This window comes from Trachypithecus francoisi, unplaced genomic scaffold, assembly GCF_009764315.1.
Source record: "Trachypithecus francoisi isolate TF-2019V2 unplaced genomic scaffold, Tfra_2.0 Lachesis_group7, whole genome shotgun sequence".
In the NCBI taxonomy this organism is placed as follows: domain Eukaryota; kingdom Metazoa; phylum Chordata; class Mammalia; order Primates; family Cercopithecidae; genus Trachypithecus; species Trachypithecus francoisi.
Genome location: NW_022681472.1, coordinates 50,033,743 through 50,051,618, shown reverse-complemented (window position 1 = coordinate 50,051,618; position 17,876 = coordinate 50,033,743). Strand labels below are relative to the sequence as shown.

The 17,876-nt window shown below is 44.9% G+C and overlaps 1 protein-coding gene across 3 annotated transcripts; it reads left to right on the top strand.

The window, feature by feature from the left end:
* Nucleotides 1-727: 727 nt before the first annotated feature.
* Nucleotides 728-14,669, top strand: GEM (GTP binding protein overexpressed in skeletal muscle). 3 transcript variants are annotated; one of them, XM_033202544.1, is made up of 5 exons: nucleotides 728-883; nucleotides 2,578-2,914; nucleotides 10,517-10,593; nucleotides 11,705-11,909; nucleotides 13,335-14,669. In XM_033202544.1, the coding sequence occupies exons 2-5, from the start codon at nucleotides 2,587-2,589 to the stop codon at nucleotides 13,610-13,612; spliced, it is 888 nt and encodes a 295-aa protein (XP_033058435.1). In that variant the 5' UTR covers nucleotides 728-883; nucleotides 2,578-2,586; the 3' UTR covers nucleotides 13,613-14,669. The 3 variants fall into 3 exon arrangements, with proteins under 3 accessions (XP_033058435.1, XP_033058437.1, XP_033058436.1); XM_033202546.1 differs by lacking the exon at nucleotides 728-883 and adding an exon at nucleotides 888-973; XM_033202545.1 differs by lacking the exon at nucleotides 728-883 and adding an exon at nucleotides 2,080-2,283.
* The last annotated feature ends 3,207 nt before the right edge of the window (nucleotides 14,670-17,876 follow it).

The following is a 17,876-nucleotide window of genomic DNA, read 5'->3' as shown; positions in this document are numbered from 1 at the left end:
CAAGGTGTAGCCTTGCCAGGGAGCCTGGTACAGAGATGCTGGTGATTGACATGCTGATTACATTCCCTGATTGAGGAGCCTCAGCATTCTGGCCCAGGGCAGGAGGGCCAACAATATTTAGCACAATCTGCTTGGATCTTCAATTAAATTGTTTTCCCAGACTGCCCTTTTCAAGGTCTTGTCCTCTTTCCTCACCTCCTTCTGGCCCCTTCTCTCTGGATCCTTGCCAGAGAAGGGAAACAAAGCCTTGTGGGGCTCCATCTGCTTCCCCCTATCCAGAGAGAAGGTGACAGAGGCTGTCTTCCTTGCAGAAGATGCGGTTAAAACAAGCCTTGGCCATTCAAGGTGGCTGCAGTCTCATCCTGGAGGCTAAAGGCTCTGCGCATTCCAGGTTGATCCCTGTTTTCTTGGCAAAGCTGAGCTCTCAACTCAAACCTGCTTCTCCCTCCATCCTTTATCCCGCCAGCTTGCAAGTGCTTTGCTGGGAAGGACGATTAAGTGGCACTTAGAGTATTTTTCCATTTTCCTGTGTTCACCTGGTAAAAAAGAAAATAAAACAAAATAAAGGAGGCCCAGGATTGAACTGTCGTTATTTTTTAAATGGAGAGAGAAGGGGTCACATGACTGCGAGTAACCGATTTAGCCAAGTGGCTGCAACTCCGAGTTTGCTGCAGAGCCGCCCCCTCCCGGCGGGGGCGCTGACGTCACGGAAAAGCCCCGCGGCGGGTCGGCTGGGCTAGTTATAAACCGCCCGGCCACGGCGGCTGCAGGCGGCGGGCACGGACGGCGGGCACAGCGCAGCACTACCCGCTCGTTGGCCCGGGTATCCCAGCGCGGACCCACGCGATAAGCTGACGCCCCGACGCCGATCCGGCCGAGCCAAGTAAGTGGGGCGGCCCGGGACGGAGAAGGGAGAGAGTGGGAGTTTCCCAGCCCGCAGAACTTTCGAAGTTGAGAAAAGAACCCCTGAAACGTGCGTTCTGCGCTGGGATTTTCTGGTGGGGGTCAGAGCTTCAAGTGCAAAGGATGTCGCTTCTCATCAGCAGGTTCCTTAGTTCAATTCGGTAGGAGTCACCTCCTCCTACAGATCGAGTGGTCAGAGAGGGCAGCCCTTAATGATGCTTTATGTATTTGTTGTTTGAATGTAAGTCTGCCAACTGAGGTGCTGCTTTTGAGACTAAAAAACCAGCTGGTCGTCCTGGTTAGTGGCGAGGTGTTGAGGTATGGAGTGTGGGGGTGAGGGTGGGAGAGCAGTGTTTGTGCATCTTGCTGATTGCAATGTGCATACTTACACTTCGTCGCCAGTAGCCAGAAAAACAGACCTTCCGGCTAGGCGAGGCAGTCTGCGAAGGGAAAGTTGTAGCGAAGTTGTTGAATATCATTTAGGAAAGTCTTCAGCCTTCTGATTTGCTTCAAGAAGGGAGGCTGAGAATAGTGGCTCAGGCCTGTGGTCTCAGCACTTTGGGAAGCCGAGGCAGGAGGATCACTTGACCCCAGGAGTTGGAGACCAGCCTGGGCAACATTGTGAGACCACCATCTCTACCAAAAAATAAAAATAAAAATAAAAAACTAGTGGGCGTGGTGGTGCGGGTCTGTAGTCCCAGCTCCCTGGGAGGCTGAAGTGGAGGATCACTTGAGCCTGGGAGTTGGAGGCTACAGTGAGCTGTGATCATGCCACTATACTCCAGCCTGGGTGACAGAGCAAGACCCTGTCTCAAAAAAGGAATCTGAGTTGAATTAAAGAACTCTTGAGAATGGATGTGGTTTGTTAAGAATGAGGCACTTTCTGTGCAAATTTGCTAGGTCTGAACATGAGCAGATCATTTCTCTGCCAGGGTGTCTAGGTTTGGAGCTGGGATGCTTTAAAAGTGGTATGTGTGGATAAGAGGGCACAGCTGAGGCATAAACTTTAAACAGAAAATTTCCCCTCTACCCCCAATAATGGCAGGTGGATGCTCTCCAGGCATCTGGAGAGCATCAAAGCAACTTTACTAAACATGGAAGTTCCAATAAGTGCCTGTCCAGTCCAGCCAGGGTTGTGGTGGGGAGGGGTGGGGGTGATGTCATTGCCACGTGTTTCCCACTGAGGCACAAAATCTGCTGGACGCTGGTGCAATTAAGAGCCAAGTTTAGACAAGAGCAGCTAACCTGACCAGTTGGTCCCCAGCAGCATTAACTTGTTGCTTTTCAAGTCATCTCTGGAGGCTGCTGGTTCTTTCCAGCTGCCTTTGTGCCAGCTCTGAGTGCAGCTCTTCTTTGATCCAAGTCTGCTTTGAGGAAGGGGTAAGCTCCATGGGCAGTGGTTGATGTTAACAGTATTGTTTTTTCCATGCAAATGACAGTCTGCCTGAGGAGCTGGTTACTGACAGTGTGGGCAGTGTGTGTGTATGTGTGTGTGTGTCCAGTTGAAAGCCTGTCTTGTTGGGGTTTGGAGACTGTTTAATTGTTGTTTTTTATGTTGGGGATACTTGCTTCTCATCTCATCTAATATAATATTACTGATGACTGACCATGTATTTGAGCAGAGCTCTCACTCATGCTTACTAATGCTGCCATCTTGGCTGCTTTGCTCCCCAGGACCCAACGATGACTCTGAATGTCACCATGCGCCAGGGCACTGTGGGCATGCAGCCGCAGCAGCAGCGCTGGAGCATCCCAGCCGATGGCAGGCATCTGATGGTCCAGAAAGAGCCCCACCAGTACAGCCACCGCAACCGCCATTCTGCTGCCCCTGAGGACCACTGCCGCCGAAGCTGGTCCTCTGACTCCACAGACTCAGTCATCTCCTCTGAGTCAGGGAACACCTACTACCGAGTGGTGCTCATAGGGGAGCAGGGGGTGGGCAAGTCCACTCTGGCCAATATCTTTGCAGGTGTGCATGACAGCATGGACAGCGACTGCGAGGTGCTGGGAGGTAGGTGTCCCAGCCCCAGTGGGCTTCTTTCCATCAGGCATGGCCCAGGAAGAAAGAGAGAAGGTGGGTGGCTTATTTACCTGAAGAGTTGGGAGCTAAGGTTATGCATTTTAGACAATTGATGGGGTAACTGAGTCTCCAGAAAAGCCCAAGCACAGGCTATCAGAGCAATAAAATGAAAAAGCTTGTAGACAGGACCAAAATCTATTGAACCTGGGCCAGAAAGGGAATTTTTCAGATTTCAATTCTAAATGGGTGGGGGAAGGCTGATTAGAGAGGGCATAGTCAGAGGGTCAGCGCCCCACCTCTGACTTCTGCTGACTCTGACTTGAACATTCTTCCCAGAACTCAGTATAGGCACAGCCTTTTTCCATGGTTATACCTAAAACAAGCCAGTTGGAAAAGCTGTTAGGATGGCTTGATCAGTTTGCTTCTACCAATATTAGAAACTTTTGTGGGTGTAAAATAGTTCAAAATCTGTATTTGAAATAGTATAATAATTTTTTAAAATGTGAAGTATAACAATGATACTTTGTATAGAGTCTGACAGCTTTTCAAGACAATTTTACCTGTACAATTGCATTTCATCTATTTATTGATTGGAATCTAGCCTATTTCCAAAACTGTTTTGAGGTGACATTATCTCAAAATGCATGTATTCTTCAGCTAGGGGTAAAGTACAGCCCTATGTTCTGCTAAGTAATATGAAGATCCTGATAGCCAATGCTGTCCATAAAGTGTCTTTCAGCCACGGCTTCAGTCTGAGCGTATGCGACCAGGGTAGTTATGTGTCCCTATTCACAGCTACAGAAATAAAGGAAGCACTGCTCAGTGTTTCCCCAAGTCACATGGTCTGTGTTCTGTCGCGACTCACAACTGAATCACAGAGTAGGGAGGTGTCTCAGCGATGACTCAGTTCTCCCCTGCATTGATGCATATTAATACTATTCCTCACTACCCACAGCCCATCTCATCTGGAGGTTTTATTCTTCTTGACTGTCTCGGTGTCAAGGAGTTCACTGCTTCATGAGGCAGCTCAGGAACTGGGCTATAAATGATGACTCATTGATGAAACATCGATTTCTCTCCTGGCTCCTGGAATCTCACAAGAGTAAAGGGATAAATAGGGCCAGTGTTGTACAATTGATTCCCTCTTTCTTTGTAAAGGCTGCCAGGTGACTTGCTAGGAAAGAGAAACAGGAGGAAGGGACTGACATTTAGAGTGAATGTTTGCAATGGGAGAGGCACTTTGTTAGGTGCCTTATATCTGCTAATGTTTATTTTGGTCTTCACAAAGTTCTTGTAGTCATGAGTAAACTAAGTCTCAGGGAGACCAAGAGCCTTATCCAGAATCACCCAATAAGGAAGGTGGATTTAGAATTTGGGATTTTATAATCTTAATTCAGTTCATTTTACCATTTCTGGGGAACTTGCTATGTGCCAGGCACTGTGTTAAGTACTTCCCGCACATGTTTTTGATAATACTTGAATCAATCTGGCATTAATATACCTATTTTATGGGTGAAGAAATGGAGGCTTACAAAGTCAAGTGACTTTCCCAGGGTGAAAAAACTCGTACATGGTATGAACAGGATTCAAATCTAGTTGTGATTGAACCCAAATCCTGTGTCTTTTCATGGCCCCCTGCAACCCCAGGATTTAGCTTCCAAATACTAAGTATAACAGCACACTGGGCATGAGCCACACAGGTGGCTCTGTCCTAAGCTCTAGGGTACATGGTGATGGATGAGGTATACCATGCTCCCTAATAATGAGCTAAGTGTCAGTGGCTATACTGCAGAGCAGGGTCACATTAACTGATACTTTAAGCAGTAACAATACAGTGCTTTGGGCGTTGACATAAGGAAGAGATCGACTGGGAGGTTTTTTTTTTGTTTTGTTTTTAAGAGGGAAGAATTGAAAAAAGTTAGTGGATAGTAGGCTTTAAAAAATGTTTGTCCATTAGAATGGAGTGTTATGTATCCAGAGGGTACTATTCCCACAGGCATAAAATGTTAAGAAGACTGACTCATACCTGGAATTTGGAAAGGTAGGCTTCCCAGATATTTTGGGAACTTCTTTGTTGAGAGAGACAGAGATGCCCAATATGACAGTACATTGGGCATCAGGCATATGGCTGATCCTGGGTCTTCAGGGGACCATGAAAAAGACACAGGATTTGGGTTCAATCACAAGAGAGAAAGGGAATCCTTTCCCTAGCTTCTTACACAGAGAATCTGTAGGACCTGCTGGAATCACTAGTTGGCTTTGTTTCCCAAGAGGAAGGTTTTCTAAGGCACACTCCTACATTTTTTTCTAAATCAGCATCTACTATACGAAAAAAATCGACATAATATTCTCATAATTATTTCTCCTAATAAAGATGGATATTGTTATAATTATACTGCAGTTATCTTATGACTCTCTGTACACACTGAATGCCATTCACTCATTCATTCCTAAGAAGTTACTGAATGTATAGCAGAGAGCTTGGCGAGGCACTCCGGGGACATGCGAAGAGTTATAGTCATGGGACTTCTGCGGAGATGCTCACAGTATGCAATGGAGCATAATGTATACACCAAGTAGAAATTGAGATAGAATGTGATGTCTTGAAAGTGTTGTAAGGAGAGTGCTGTGGGAATTCAGAGGTGAAAACATTACCTCTGACTGTGGATTTAAGAGCTTCATGGTTGGCTGGGCATGGTGGCTCATACCTGTAATCCCAACACTTTGGGAGGCTGAGGCAGGTGGATCACCTGAGGTCAGGAGTTCAAGACCAGCCTGGCCAACATGGTAAAACCCCATCTCTACTAAAAATATAAAAAATTAGCCGGGCATGGTGGCAGGTGCCTGTAATCTGCAGGTGCCTGTAATCCCAACTACTCAGGAGGCTGAGACAGGCGAGTTGCTTAAACCCAGGAGGTGGAGGTTGCAGTGAGCTGAGATCTCGCCATTGCACTCCAGCCTGGGCAACAAAAGTGAAACTCCATCTCAATAAAATAAAGTAAATAAAATAAAATAAAATAAGCTTCATGGAAGAGATGGTCTCTGAGCTGGACCCTAGGAACAACTATGATTTGGAACCCCTGAGCTAGGTGGGAAGGCACACTACATATATACAGCAAAGTATGGAAGTCTTATTGGGCTTGGGGTTTGATGAATGGGTTTAGACACAGCTCTGACACTGACTTAGCTGGGTGCTCTTGGACAAGCCACTTAGCCTCCTCAAGCTGCCTCATTAGTGTAATTGGGGTAATACCTCATTCATAGGGTGTTGCAAGGATTAAAGGAGATAACACGTTGAGCGTGGAGCATAGTGCCTGGCACATAATAAGTACAAAATGAGCATTAGATAGAGCTGATTCTGAATCTACCATTTCCTTTTTTTTTTTTTTTTTTTTTTTTTTTTAGGCGGAGTCTCGCTCTGTCGCCCGGACTGGAGTGCAGTGGCCGGATCTCAGCTCACTGCAAGCTCCGCCTCCCGGGTTCACGCCATTCTCCTGCCTCAGCCTCCCGAGTAGCTGGGACTACAGGCGCCCGCCACTTCGCCCGGCTAGTTTTTGTATTTTTAGTAGAGATGGGGTTTCACCGTGTTAGCCAGGATGGTCTTGATCTCCTGACCTCGTGATCCGCCCGTCTCGGCCTCCCAAAGTGCTGGGATTACAGGCTTGAGCCACCGCGCCCGGCCCTACCATTTCCTTTTGATGTGCTTGTGCTTATCTTTCAAAAGTGGCGGTTTCCTTGCTTGTGGCCCCTGTCCACTTTGGTCACTGTTGGCTGGGGCCCTTGGAGCTGTGCAGAGGGGACTGGGCCAGTAAAGGAGAAGACAGTATTTGTAGAGCAGGCATTTCTTCCGAGGTTCCTTGGGATCCCCTGAGCTATGAAAGCTGGAAGCAGTTGAAAGTTTTCAGGGAGAGGGATGCTGCAGTCTCGGAACTTTAGAGGTGCTGCAGGAGTCGGTTCTGGCAGTGAGAGAACACTTGGGTGGGTTCCACACACAGCACTAGAGCCAGTCTCTGGCAGAAGGGGCCTCACCTCCAAGCACAAGAGGCGTTAACAAAAAAATTATTAACATGGTAAGGAAGACCTTATTCAGGGCCATTGCAATAGGCATCCCAATAGCGGGGAGAGATGGGGCTCAATTCCAAATACAAGAAGAACAACTGGGCACTTGGCCAAGGAGCAGGTGGGAGGGGGTCAGAGGATGGAAAATTACTAAGAGGAGACGTCAAGGTTAGGGGGTATTCTTGCTGAAGTCAGGCCAAGGACTTAGACATCAGAGGTGGTGGGTGAGGAATTTGATCAGATATTGAAGGTGAGGGATTCTCACTAAACTAACTTAGCAGGATTCTTGCTAACGGTGGATTCTGCCAGGATGGAAATGGAAGCCCAGGGTGGAGGCCTGGTAGAGAAGAGGATTCAGAGGAGCCTGACTAAAGTTTGGTTAAGGAGAGAGTCTGTCAGGGGGATCAAATGAGGAAAGACACACTGGTCTAGAGAAAGTGGCTACTGACCACCATCACCCTTTATAGAACCTCTGTCCGTCCCCATCAGCATGAGTTCTCTTGCTACATAGAGAGTGCACAGACACCCCAGCTTTCTTCCAGTGCACTGGAGAAGTGGGGGTGTCCTCAGACCCAGATTACTGAAAAGCTTCACAGAGGCTAATCAGTATCCAAACCTTTCTCCACACCTTTACTGGAAGCAAATTTCAAAGAGCTCTCCTAGAGTCTAGTATTCCTTTCCTTCCCTTCTTCTCACCTGATTAGCACTTGAAAAGGATAAAAGATGAGCTGAGCAACTTAGATGAAGAGAAACCTGGAGCTCTGGTTACTCCCAGGCTTGCACCTGGTTAGGGGAGAGTCTTCAGTTGGGATGCCATGTGTGCTGGAAGGGTCCTGGTGCACATAGCCAGTGGCCGTATCTAAACTCATGTACTGGAGTGGGGGATAAAAAGGGGAGTACACGTGCTGCGCAGGGAGAAGATGGATTGTTTTAGCCTCCCAGGCCTCCAACACAGTAATTTTCAGGCAAAGGTAAGATCAGAGCCTGTCAGGAAACTAGAGGCGCTCAGGAAGCTTCTAGAATGGCAAAGCATCGTGTTTCTATTTTCATGGCTGTGATCCTTGGTCCACTTTTTCTCTAGACTTGTTCTGATATCTCTTAAGCCAGGAGAAAGTTGGGTTTTCTTTTCTCATCAGCGATTGGAACACAGTATGTTTCTTTCTTTCTTTTTTTTTTTGAGACGGAGTCTCACTCTGTCGCCCAGGCTGGAATGCAGTGGCCGGATCTCAGCTCACTGCAAGCTCCGCCTCCCGGGTTTACGCCATTCTCCTGCCTCAGCCTCCCAAGTAGCTGGGACTACAGGCGCCCGCCAACTCGCCCGGCTAGTTTTTTGTATTTTTAGTAGAGACGGAGTTTCGCCGTGTTAGCTAGGTTGGTCTCGATCTCCTGACCTCGCGATCCACCCGTCTCGGCCTCCCAAAGTGCTGGGATTACAGGCTTGAGCCACCGCGCCCGGCCGGAACACAGTATGTTTCTATTTGAGTGACTGAGCACTCAAGCAAGTTCCCTGTACCTGAGTGGTGGGCTGGGAAAGTTCCTCCATCATCGAAGGAGTTGTCTGAGTTCAGAGAGGGGTTTTAGAGAAAAGCTAAGAACCCTGTGGTGGGAAGGGAAGCAGCGGTCAAGCCATCCCCGCTCTGTGCTGCCCAGACTCTGATGGTCTCCGTTGCATTGTCTAATTTGCATGTTGAGGTTGTGAGGCTCTACCCCCAGTAATCCAGATAGTCCCACTGTGATCTCATTCCTTCTGCCTATTGTGAGAAGGCACGCTATGGGCATGACAGAGTTTTAATTCCCTGGGGGCAAACACTTACTGATTAGAAGAATGACGCTGTGGGAGGTGGGGAAACTCACAGAAAGACAGGGACATCCCTGGTTAACTCTCTTCTTATTTGTCCAAGTTTTCCTTCTGTAAGGAAGGGAAACCTCTCCTGATTCCAGTTCTTAGATGATGAAGCATTAAACCAGGAGCAGTGTTTTTCATAAACCCCTCACTATTGTAAAACAAGAAGTGCCCTGGTTCCAATGTAGCTCTCTTAAGCTAGGATTTATCTGTAGTGAGGACGTGCTGAGTATGGTAAGAACCAGCTTCCTTCACCTGAAGAAGTGATAATGGCTAACACTGATTGAGTTTCTACTTTGTGCCCAGACTTAATATAGGTAATTGTCACATAGCCCTAAGGTGTGAGTACTATTACCAATTCCATTGCACTGAGGCTCAGAGAGCCTGAGTGGTGCAGACCCCCAGAGTTCATAAGGGATGGCACCTGGATTCCAGTTAAGGTTTGCTTGTTTTTGCAGCCACAATGCTATATTTATCATTCATTCGCTGCACAGACTTTATTGTGCACCAGCAATGTACCAATGTGCTGGGGGACACAGTAAACAGCACAAATGCAAATGTCTGCCCTAACATTACGAGGAGGGGCAGGAGGGACAGAAAAGAATAGAATAAGTAAGTTAAATATGTTGTATGTTAGGTGGCAATAAGTGAGATGGAGAAACATAAAACAGGGAAGGAATACAGTGGGAGAGAAGTGTTACAATTTTAAATGGATGGCCAGGAAGCACCTCTCCCAGAGGGAGGTAAGGGAACAGGCCTTGTGGCTATTTGAGGGAAAACACCCTAGACAAAAAGAACCAGAAGAAAAATGATAAATCATTATGAAAGTCATAATTTTCAAAAGATGAAATTCAAAACAGGAAACCTCTGTGAAAATAGAGTGGGGATGGGCTCAATGGTATTGGGATGAGTGAAATCCCACTTGCAGAAATCCCACTGCGCCCCTTTCTATGCCTGCTCCCCATGGATTTTCCAGGCTGGAACTGCTTTGGCCCATTGCACTGTACTGTGTTCGCCCTTCACCTACACACGATCTGGGCTCAAGTGCAGGGAGGAAAGTTTCCATTACCACGTAGAGCTGGAGGCTGCATTTCTGTTATACTCAAGATGGGAAAACAAGCCCTAGGGAACAGCATTTTTTTAACAAAAGGAAGAAAACTACAGCCAAAACAGGGAGAGTCTCAAGATTCTTTCTTGCACTTGTCCAAAGAGGAGCAATGTCTCTGAGCTCAGAGCTCCTGAAATTGCTAGTGAGTGTTCAGTAACTACCCACTGAAAGGTACAACGGACTCAGGAAAATGCAGCTTACAGTTTCACTGGGTGGTTAATGTTTCCCCATGGCATTAACCATTGAATCTGAGTCAAAAGCTCTTAAGTAAGTTTATCCTCATAAACGATTTTCCCATACAAAAGGTCCAGGAATGATGCAAACAAATGCCTTTTACTCCATGTGGTTTAGTGATACGTGTTCTAGAGAGACGTTCTGCTGGATAAGGACTGGAGGAATTATATGTAGAATGTTGTTGAAGGTGACAAAAAATAGTAATTTGCCTTTGAAAATATTTGTATACTTACATAATTAATTGCATATTTAGTAAGTTTATGTTCTAGCATAATTTTCTACCTGACTCTCTTATGGAGAAGTGTTGCATATTCGTCTGACTCCAATATCTTTGTTCTTTCTTTTCTAGAAGATACATATGAACGAACCCTGATGGTTGATGGGGAAAGTGCAACAATTATACTCCTGGATATGTGGGAAAATAAGGTATGCAGAGCCTGTAGCTCTCTAAATTCCTTCAGGGCTTTCCTTTCAACAAACTGTTTGGTGCGAGGGTGACCTTGTCCTATGTAGTGGGTGTTCCAGATGAGGTGGGCTCATTTTCTTGATTAAAAGCATACTTCTGAAGAATGAGACTGTTCTAAGGAACAGGTCATTAACAAATGAGTTCTGAATAACAAGCAAGTTGTAGTGACTTGCCTTTAGTTCTATTAAAAAACACACCCAAAAAGTTTATTTGTTTTAGGGAAAATACAAACAGGCATGGACAGTTATTTTAAATAACATAAGTCCATCTTATATGAAGATATTGAGATTCTCAATACTAGTCTTCAACATTGGCTTTTAAAGATTTTAAAAACTTCAGAACCTGGCCAGCGCAGTGGCGTAAGCCTGTACTCCCAGCACTTTGGGAGGCTGAGATGGGTGGATCACGAGGTCAGGAGATCAAGACCATCCTGGCTAACATGGTGAAACCCTGTCTCTACTAAAAAATACAAGAAAAACTAGCCGGGTGAGGTGGCGGGCGCCTGTAGTCCCAGCTACTCGGGAGGCTGAGGCAGGAGAATGGGGTAAACCCGGGAGGTGGAGCTTGCAGTGAGCTGAGATCCGGCCACTGCACTCCAGCCTGGGCGACAGAGGCAGACTCCCTCTCAAAAAAACCCAAAAAACTTCAGAACCTATGTGCTAGACTTCTGTTTATTGAAAACCCTCCTAGTCCCACAAAACTGTTCTTAATCTCGTCACTTAGAAAAGGCAAAAGGGAGTTTTTGGGAAGTCAGAAAAGGCTCATTATGGTAGATTAAATAGAAGTTGGAAACCCTGTTTGGCAGAGTAGTTGTGTAATGTATCAAATCAAGCTGTAGAAGTATTGAAAAGTAAAAACTTTTTGGCATAAATAGTGGACAGGCTAGCAATTTTTACAGCCACCAGACATCTTATAGGCATGGAAGACCAATGCTTTTGGGGAGTCAGAAGCGATTTTCTTCCTTTCTCCTGTCAGCAAGGGTACTTTAGGACACACATAGTGTTTTTTTGCAAACTGACGCTTCATTCCCTGGTGTAACTGAACTCACAAAAGATCTTATTGTTTCATTAGGGGGAAAATGAATGGCTCCATGACCACTGCATGCAGGTCGGGGACGCATACCTGATTGTCTACTCAATCACAGACCGAGCGAGCTTCGAGAAGGCCTCTGAGCTGCGAATTCAGCTTCGCAGGGCCCGGCAGACAGAGGACATTCCCATAATTTTGGTTGGCAACAAAAGTGACTTAGTGCGGTGCCGGGAAGTGTCTGTATCAGGTAAGAGGAGCAGAGCCAATACTGTAGAAACAGTCACTGGATCACATGCATTTTCCTTCAGACACAGGTTCTTCCCTCCTTCCACGAGGCTGGATCTGGGAACTCATAAAGATGCTATATGAAATTTTAGGTGTGTTCCTCAGACTCCTACAGTCCCAATCAGTCTCCTCCACAGTAGTTACTCTCCTTTGTCCAGCTGGTCTACCTACAGGATGCTAATCTTCCCGCTTTTAAGGAGTTTCCTGGAATTCCCAAGAGTACAGGGAAAAGAAAGTAGCATCTTCATGCAAGAAGGATAGGGAACTCTGATTTAGGGGAACCGTGAGAAAGAGTTTCATTGAGGAAAAAGAATTCTACTCTGGCTGACTCTGGTTCCTGTAAGCCCTAGAAACACTGTCCTACTCTCCTACTCCCCATCCCTGGCTTCTGAAATTTCATTTAAGGCATCAGTCTGATGGGGTCACATATTCTTCTTCATACTTAGTTCAGGGAAAATCTCTGTCTTCTGAGTGCTTTTACAACCGTTGAGATTTTACTGGCCTAATTCAGATTTGATCCCTTATACAATTATAAAACTAAAATACTGCATTGCCAGGCCCTGCTCAGGAGGAAAGACACCTGATAAAGACAATGTACATGCTAGTTTGGGAATGTCTTCCTACTAGGACACAACTGTCGACAGTAATCATTTTTCTCCAAACCAAAACTTGATGCATGGTCATTGAACACAATGAGATACTTGCAATTGAGACTGTCACAGAAAAGCTTGTATAATTTAACTGTATTACACATGTGTACAATTCTCAATTTTTTCCCAAGATATCTCATTATTGCTTTATTTTCATTTTCATTTTTATTTTTTAAAGAGAGGAAAGCTAAGTAGTAGAATTCTTATTCCCAATTCTGGAAACTGGGTCAGGAAAAAGAGTTGAGTGTGGGCTTGAGAACTGAGCAGACCTGGATTCACTGCCACTTACAGGCTGTGTGAACTTCACCTGCAGAGGAGACTCCCCTCAGTTTCTTCATGTATTCGACAGGGATAATAATGTATTTTCCAAGATTGTTGTGGACATTGAAAACAGCGTTTATAAATAACTTAGCCTTGGTCTTGGCACATTGTAAGTCTGCAGTAAACTAAGGATATGGCTTTTACTGTTATAACAAATATCACTGTATTTGATGAAATGGACCTTCGGACAGTGAATGTATGGTGGGCCAGGTCTAAAGCCCGTCTCCCTTACTTCCAAGGATCCTCCAGTGAGACGTTTTCTATTCATGCCCTGGGAGGGCCCGTGCTGCAGCAGCCTCCTCTATCCACTACACATACAGCTGACTTAGTGTTACCTCGAAGAGCCATCCAGCTTGACTGTGTGCTGTGCGGGACTGTGCTCTGCAGCCCCTCTCACCTCTTTCTTTCCTTCCCAGAAGGGAGAGCCTGTGCAGTGGTGTTTGACTGCAAGTTCATCGAGACCTCTGCAGCTGTCCAGCACAACGTGAAGGAGCTGTTTGAGGGCATTGTGCGGCAGGTGCGCCTCCGGCGGGACAGCAAGGAGAAGAACGAGCGGCGATTGGCCTACCAGAAAAGGAAGGAGAGCATGCCCAGGAAAGCCAGGCGCTTCTGGGGCAAGATCGTGGCCAAAAACAACAAGAATATGGCCTTCAAGCTCAAGTCCAAATCCTGCCATGACCTCTCTGTACTCTAGGAACCCAGAGTCACCCACATGTCCCTTCGATGGACATTGTTGAAGGCCATTGGGACCAATAATCTATATTAGATTGGATACTTTAGTATTGTTAGATGTGGTTTCCCCCATTGTAGCAGGGAGCCGACGTATTAGCCTTGTGGGCAACATGATGCATGGGAAATGGAAGATTTTTGTAAAGAGTCAGTATTTATTTCCAGGAAAACCTGACCTTGCTATTTGAACACCCAAGACTCGTTAGAGGATGTGTTTTGTGTTCACATGTGTTTCTTCTCTTCTGGATAGTAGAGAAGTAAAGCTTACAAAGAATGCCTAGAACAAGAAATTTTCGCATTAAAAATTTTGCGCAGTGTTCTGATATGTGACTTTGAGGCCAATGGGTCATAAACAAATATAAGAAAGCTGTTAATCAGTTTCTTCAAAGGAGAGAAAACTTTCTACGAATCTAAGATCGATGGAGCTAGAATTGTAGGACTAGGCTTATCAGAATCGTGACTATTATTGTTCCATCAAACTGTGAAAAGAAATGATGTGGACCTTGCTGGAAACAAAGGCTTGGCAAACAATTTTTGTTCAGTGCCCACTGAGATGTGTAGAATTGGGAACTGATACATGTATTCCTTATAGGCTCAAAAATTATATCTTACAATTTCTTATTTAGGGGAAAATTATTTGAATCAGATTCTATTTAGTCAAACCACCTTTTATGTTTTATTAGTTTTGAATTCATGGAGCCATCATAAAAATATTTTTAAAATCAAAATTATTGATACCCTGTAGTGCAAAATGTCAATTTTTAATGTATAATCAGAAGTCTGAATTTTTATAAAACATATAGCATAAAAACTTCCAGTACTTTGGTTGACCCTTGTATGTCACAGCTCTGCTCTATTTATTATTATTTTGCAAAATAACCATTTTAACATTTGATAAAGCATATTTATGAACATATTTCTTAATAAGAAAAATATCCATTTTATTACCATTTTCTATCTTTTTCAAAATATGCAAGTTTTTACCTATATGTCTTATAATAAAAGAAAATATTTGAAAAAAGGCATTCTTGATTGGTTTTCCTCCCCAAGCAAGATGATTAGGATTATTTTTATACAGCCTTTAGAGCAAGCACATTCCAAAGAGACATATGCCTGTTGTTTTCTTTCTTTTTTCTCACCAGCAATAGCCCAGTCATTATCCGTTTTAAAGGGTATCCCTGACATCTCTGCTTTGGAATCACGATTCACAGTAATGCAAAGTTATTTTTGGCTGATACCGTTGGGAAGTATTTGGGGTCATCTCAATGCTGTTATAGGAAAAGCCAGATTGACATTTTTGGTCTGGCAAATGCTGACTGAACAGATGGGCCTCGCTTTGCTCCCTGGAGGCTCATGGTCTTAAGCTTGACTAAGGCATTAGAGGAAGTTATCAAGGATTAGGGGGAAATAAAATAAAGGAAACTAGTGATTTCCAGCCCAAGATCTAGCCAGGCAAAGCTTTCACCAAATTCTCCTCTCTGACATTAATACGGCTTGACATTAATCACTTGGCATCTATCCAGTGGCTGTATGCAGCCCTTTTGCTGGAATGGAACTTCCTGGTATTCTGCCTTCACATCTTCTCTGGCCCTATATGCACCCTATTTCACTCTCTTCTCCTAGCTTTCTGAGTTTGTAGTCAGACACACACTGACGGTGACAATCATGGGACTTCAGACATTCCCTAAAGTGACACAGTTGTTGTTTTTTTTTTTAGACAGAATCTTGCTCTGTCCCCCAGGCTGGAGTGCAGTGGCCGGATCTCAGCTCACTGCAAGCTCCGCCTCCCGGGTTCACGCCATTCTCCTCCCTCAGCCTGCCGAGTAGCTGGGACTACAGGCACCTGCCACCTCGCCAGGCTAGTTTTTTATATTTTTAGTAGAGACGGGGTTTCACCATGTTAGCCAGGATGGTCTCGATCTCCTGACCTCGTGATCCACCCATCTCGGCCTCCCAAAGTGCTGGGATTACAGGCTTGAGCCACCGCGCCCGGCCTCACAGTTGTTTTTTTTGAGATGGAGTCTTGCTCTGTCACCCGGGCTGAAGGGCGGTGGCGTGATCTTGGCTCACTACAACCTCTGCCTTCTGGGTTCAAGTGATTCTCCTGCCATAGCCTCCCAAGTAGCTGGGACTACAGCGTGGACCACAATGCCAGGCTAATTTTTGTATTTTTAGTAGAGACAGGGTTTCACCATATTGGCCAGACTGGTCTCAAACCCTTGACCTCAGGTGATCTGCCTGCCTTGGCCTCCCAAAGTGCTGGGATTACAGCCATAAGCCATCACGCCTGGCCTTAAAGTGATGCAGTTTTAAAGGGGGTCTCTGCTCTGTTTTTGTTGCCCTTTCTCCTCCTTTTTCCAAGTTGAGCACAAAGGTTCCCATCTCAATGTGCTTTGCATCTTAGAATTGCTCAAGGCAATAGCATGGGGAGATGGATGATACAAGTAAAGATTCAGGTTTCATAGATGTGGGGTGAATTTTGACTGTGGAATTTAGCATCGTGGCTTTTGGGGTAGAGGTTAAAGGTTTCTAGCTATCAGTTTTCTCATCTGCAAAATGGGATTGCTAATAATACCCACTTTGTAAATCTGTTGTGAGATTAACATCTTTTAACCCACCATACAGTAAAGAGCTCAAGAGATGTTCCTTTCCATGGTTGCACATTTTCCATTCTGTATCATTTAGAGTTAGTTTTACACGTCTGTTTCCCCTAATTTGAATGGAAACTCCTTCAAATCAGGGACCACCACTCTGTTCCTCCTTTCTCTTCTACTCATCAGTGCAGTACACTGCATATACTGGGATTTTAAGAACTTTCTTCTTGAACTTCATAGGTCCTTCCAACGCCTTTGTGAGGTCAACAGGCCATCTCACAGCAAACTAATTCAGGTAGATAAATGACTGGTCCAAGTTTGTTCAGATGCTAAGTGTCTGAGCTAGGAATGAGGTCCACCTGTGACTCCTGGTCATTTGTATATTCTTATCTCCAAAACTTTCCTATAAACAAAGCCTGTTTCATCCCCATGTATCATCGTATACACAGAATACACACACACACACACACACACACACACACACACACAATGCGTATATATTCTTTACACTACTTTTCTCTTCTCTCAATCTCAAGTTTCCTCATCACTTCTTTCAGACCTTCCCAACCAAATGGCCAACAGATGCCAAGGCTCCCAGGTTTAACGGTGTGTTCAAGGTTGTCATGACCACATTCCTTTGGCTTGAAGCAGGGCAGAATATTGCCGACTACAATCCAATCTGAGAGGATTTTTGGTTAAGAGCTTTAGCTCCGGGGTTAGAGAAACCTGGGTTTCAATCTGGTTTCATCACTTACTGGATGTGTGGCCAAGAGTCAAGTTCTTTACTATCTCACAGCCTCAGTTTTCCCATCTGTAACATGGGAAGAATGCCCACCTCATAGGGTTGTGGTAAGGATTATGTGAGACCTGCAAAAGTTAAGTCATCATCTCAGGGACAGCTCTGACTCTGCCTGCTTTCGTGCAGCATCCACACCTTCACACACTCGTGCAGTCTTCAAATATTATTGGATACCCAGGTGCTAATAACTGCTAGGAATATAATGATGGCTAAGATGTTATCCTTGTCCTGAGAGATCTCAAGAGTAATAAATTTGTCCTGAAAACCCAAAGGAAGTAGCACTGGTGATAGGAAGAAAATAAAGAAATTGTGAGAGAATTATACCAGGAAGGGACTTGATTTTTATCCATTAGATAAAATTCAAATGGTGAAAAAAATTAAGATGATTGAGTTAGATGTGGAAAAGAAAATTAGGCCATTAAAAAAATTCCAGTTGGAGAAAGTGGGAGCATTGGGGAAAGGTGAGTTTGTTAAGCATCCTACATTTTTGCTTACAAATACATGAACTATTCAATGCAGAGAAAGATGCAGATGATTCTAAATTCACTTGGGCAAATTTGTGGAGCTCTGGCTTCTGAAAAGTACTGTGGAGAACACATGGTGGGAGGAGGCAGTTTTGCCTTTAAGGTGCTTGTAATGTAGTTAACAGTGGCAGGAAGCAGATGTTGTCAGGAATGGAGGCAACTACACAGAAACCTACAACATGAGGTTGAAGATAATATGGGCCATCGGAGACATGTGCAGTAAGGCAGTTTAGCTCAGGTGGGAGAAAAATCCTTTGCTTGACTGTTGTAGTAATGAATGTCTTCTTATTTATTTATTTATTTTTGAGATGA

Bases quoted from the DNA above. Each gene is read 5' to 3' on its own strand.
- GEM (XM_033202544.1), top strand. From the start codon at position 2,587: ATGACTCTGAATGTCACCATGCGCCAGGGCACTGTGGGCATGCAGCCG. The intron at 2,915-10,516 runs GTAGGTGTCCCA...TTTCTTTTCTAG, and splicing joins CGACTGCGAGGTGCTGGGAG to AAGATACATATGAACGAACC. The intron at 10,594-11,704 runs GTATGCAGAGCC...TTGTTTCATTAG, and splicing joins TGGATATGTGGGAAAATAAG to GGGGAAAATGAATGGCTCCA.